Here is a 2,292-nt window from a genome sequence, read left to right as displayed (position 1 = left end):
CATATATTCAATAATAAAATGATGACCTTTCTGCTTTTTCTTAGTGCCAACAACATTATACCAGAGTCATGGAAATAGCTCCATAAATGTCCGGAACCACAACACTAATGTATTTTGTCTAAATACATGTAGCATGAATATTAAAGCAAGGAAACTATCATGTTTCTGATTAGGATGCATCAAAACATGTTCATGCCACATATAAATATCGGTTTAACTGCGCCAGGAAGACAAACATTCAACTAAGACCGCAAGAGTTTGTCTACCCTGAGCAAAATGGCTAGAGGTATGGATGTGATGCTTTCTGTTGCATGTCATTTGTGGATTTAATGTATATCCCTATTTAGTTTACTTGTTTTTTGTGCTTTCTTATAGTTGTAAAAGAGTTTATTGGAACATGGCAAATAAAACAAAAATATGTATTTGAGCACGAAAATCTATTTTGATTAATCCAAAATCTTGATTTCATTGGTTATTTGGTTATTTTATCAGGAGCAACCATGTTGCAAACGGCAAACAAACCTCTTTCTTTTCTTCTCCTATAGCATTAGTGCTGTTGTCGGTGGTGCTGGTTAGTTTGTTGGTGAACCAGGGGAGAGCCTCAGAGAACCAGCGGCTCTTCAACAACGCAGTCATCCGTGTTCAACACCTGCACCAGCTGGCTGCAAAAATGATTAACGACTTTGTAAGATTTCCATTGAAATCTATTCAGAACTAGTAGCTTCTAAACTGTCATTTAGAACAAAAACAATTGATCTCACCTATTCAAGTGAAATATGAGTTTAGGGCTTAAAGAGATAGTTCGCCCAAGTTGTTCCAAACCTGTATGAATTTATTTCTTCTGCTGAACACAAAAGAATACATTTTGAAGAATATGGATAACCAAAAAATTGATGGGCCCCATTGACTTGCATAGTATGGATAAAAATACAATGGAAGTCAATGGGGCCCATCAACTCTTTGGTTACCGACATTCTTCAACATTTCTTCTTTTGTCTTCAGCAGAAGAAACTCATACAACATATAACAGAATTTAAATTTGTGGGTGAACTATCACTTTAATAAGTGTTCTTTGCATTTCAATCAGACACATTTACTGATTTAGTTATTTGAGTGAGTAAAATGTATTATACTAATACTATTTTCCTTTTGTTATCAAGGAGGACAACCTGTTGCCTGAGGAACGCAGACAGCTGAGTAAAATCTTTCCTCTGTCTTTCTGCAACTCCGACTCCATTGAGGCACCCACTGGAAAAGATGAAACGCAGAAGAGCTCAGTGAGTAGAAAATATTGTTAAAAAATGAAATCCCAACCTCTTATGTTTTATTCAACAAAATATAGAACTATGAAACAAATAGTAATATCAAACAATGAAAAAATGTGCAAGTGGAATATTTTTGTTGTTTTCACACATTTGGATGACTTGAAATCTGAAAATGCTCAGATATGAAAAGTTCACATAGGGCAGCATAAGGGCAGCATGAATCAAGAATGGCTAGTGGTCTGAAGCCTCCGGTATTCTTTTTTCTTTCTACAGATGTTGAAGCTCCTTCGCATCTCTTTCCGCCTCATTGAGTCCTGGGAGTTCCCCAGCCAGACCCTAAGTGGAACCGTCTCAAACAGCCTGACCGTCGGCAACCCCAACCAGATCACTGAGAAGCTGGCCGACTTGAAAGTGGGCATCAGTGTGCTTATCAAGGTGAGAGAGACCAGATTTATTCTAGGCTACTTTATTTTTTCCACACAATGTGTCTAGTGGTCGTACCAGGTGATTTGATGACATATTCCCATCTTGTGGGCTTATTTGGATAGCTATGCCATAATATCTATTTGTATCTGCACAGGGATGTCTGGATGGTCAACCAAACATGGATGATAACGACTCCCTGCCGCTGCCTTTTGAGGATTTCTACTTGACCATGGGGGAGAGCAGCCTCAGAGAGAGCTTTCGTCTTCTGGCTTGCTTCAAGAAGGACATGCACAAGGTGGAAACTTACCTGAGGGTTGCAAATTGCAGGAGATCCCTGGATTCCAACTGCACCCTGTAGAGGGCGCCAATGTAGTGCTAGTCAAAGCCTGTGACACATTTGTGCTTTGATGCAAATCTAAAACCAGTTTAAATCCTCAAAACCTCCTAAAGTAGCCTGATTATTATCTGGTCTTAAATATGCAGGAAATGTCCACCAGGCATGGCTAGGTCTGTTCTCTATTTCCCTCCCATATCTAAACCCTGCCTACCACTATTGTATTTATTCTTCTCATTGTGGAGTGCTCATAAATTAAAGACATTA

At 38.8% G+C, this 2,292-nt stretch overlaps 1 protein-coding gene across 1 annotated transcript; it reads left to right on the top strand.

The window, feature by feature from the left end:
• Positions 1-276: 276 nt before the first annotated feature.
• On the top strand, positions 277-2,049 carry gh1 (growth hormone 1; the record flags this gene model as incomplete). Its single annotated transcript, XM_079810518.1, has 5 exons — positions 277-286; positions 546-685; positions 1,161-1,277; positions 1,539-1,700; positions 1,846-2,049. 5 exons carry the CDS (start codon positions 277-279, stop codon positions 2,047-2,049), a joined length of 633 nt encoding a protein of 210 aa, XP_079666644.1.
• Between the last annotated feature and the right edge of the window lie 243 nt (positions 2,050-2,292).

This window comes from Gobio gobio, assembly GCF_949357685.1.
Source record: "Gobio gobio genome assembly, chromosome: 1".
Taxonomy (NCBI): domain Eukaryota; kingdom Metazoa; phylum Chordata; class Actinopteri; order Cypriniformes; family Gobionidae; genus Gobio; species Gobio gobio.
Note: the sequence above shows the minus strand (reverse complement) of the source record. Positions and strands in the feature narration are given on the sequence as shown.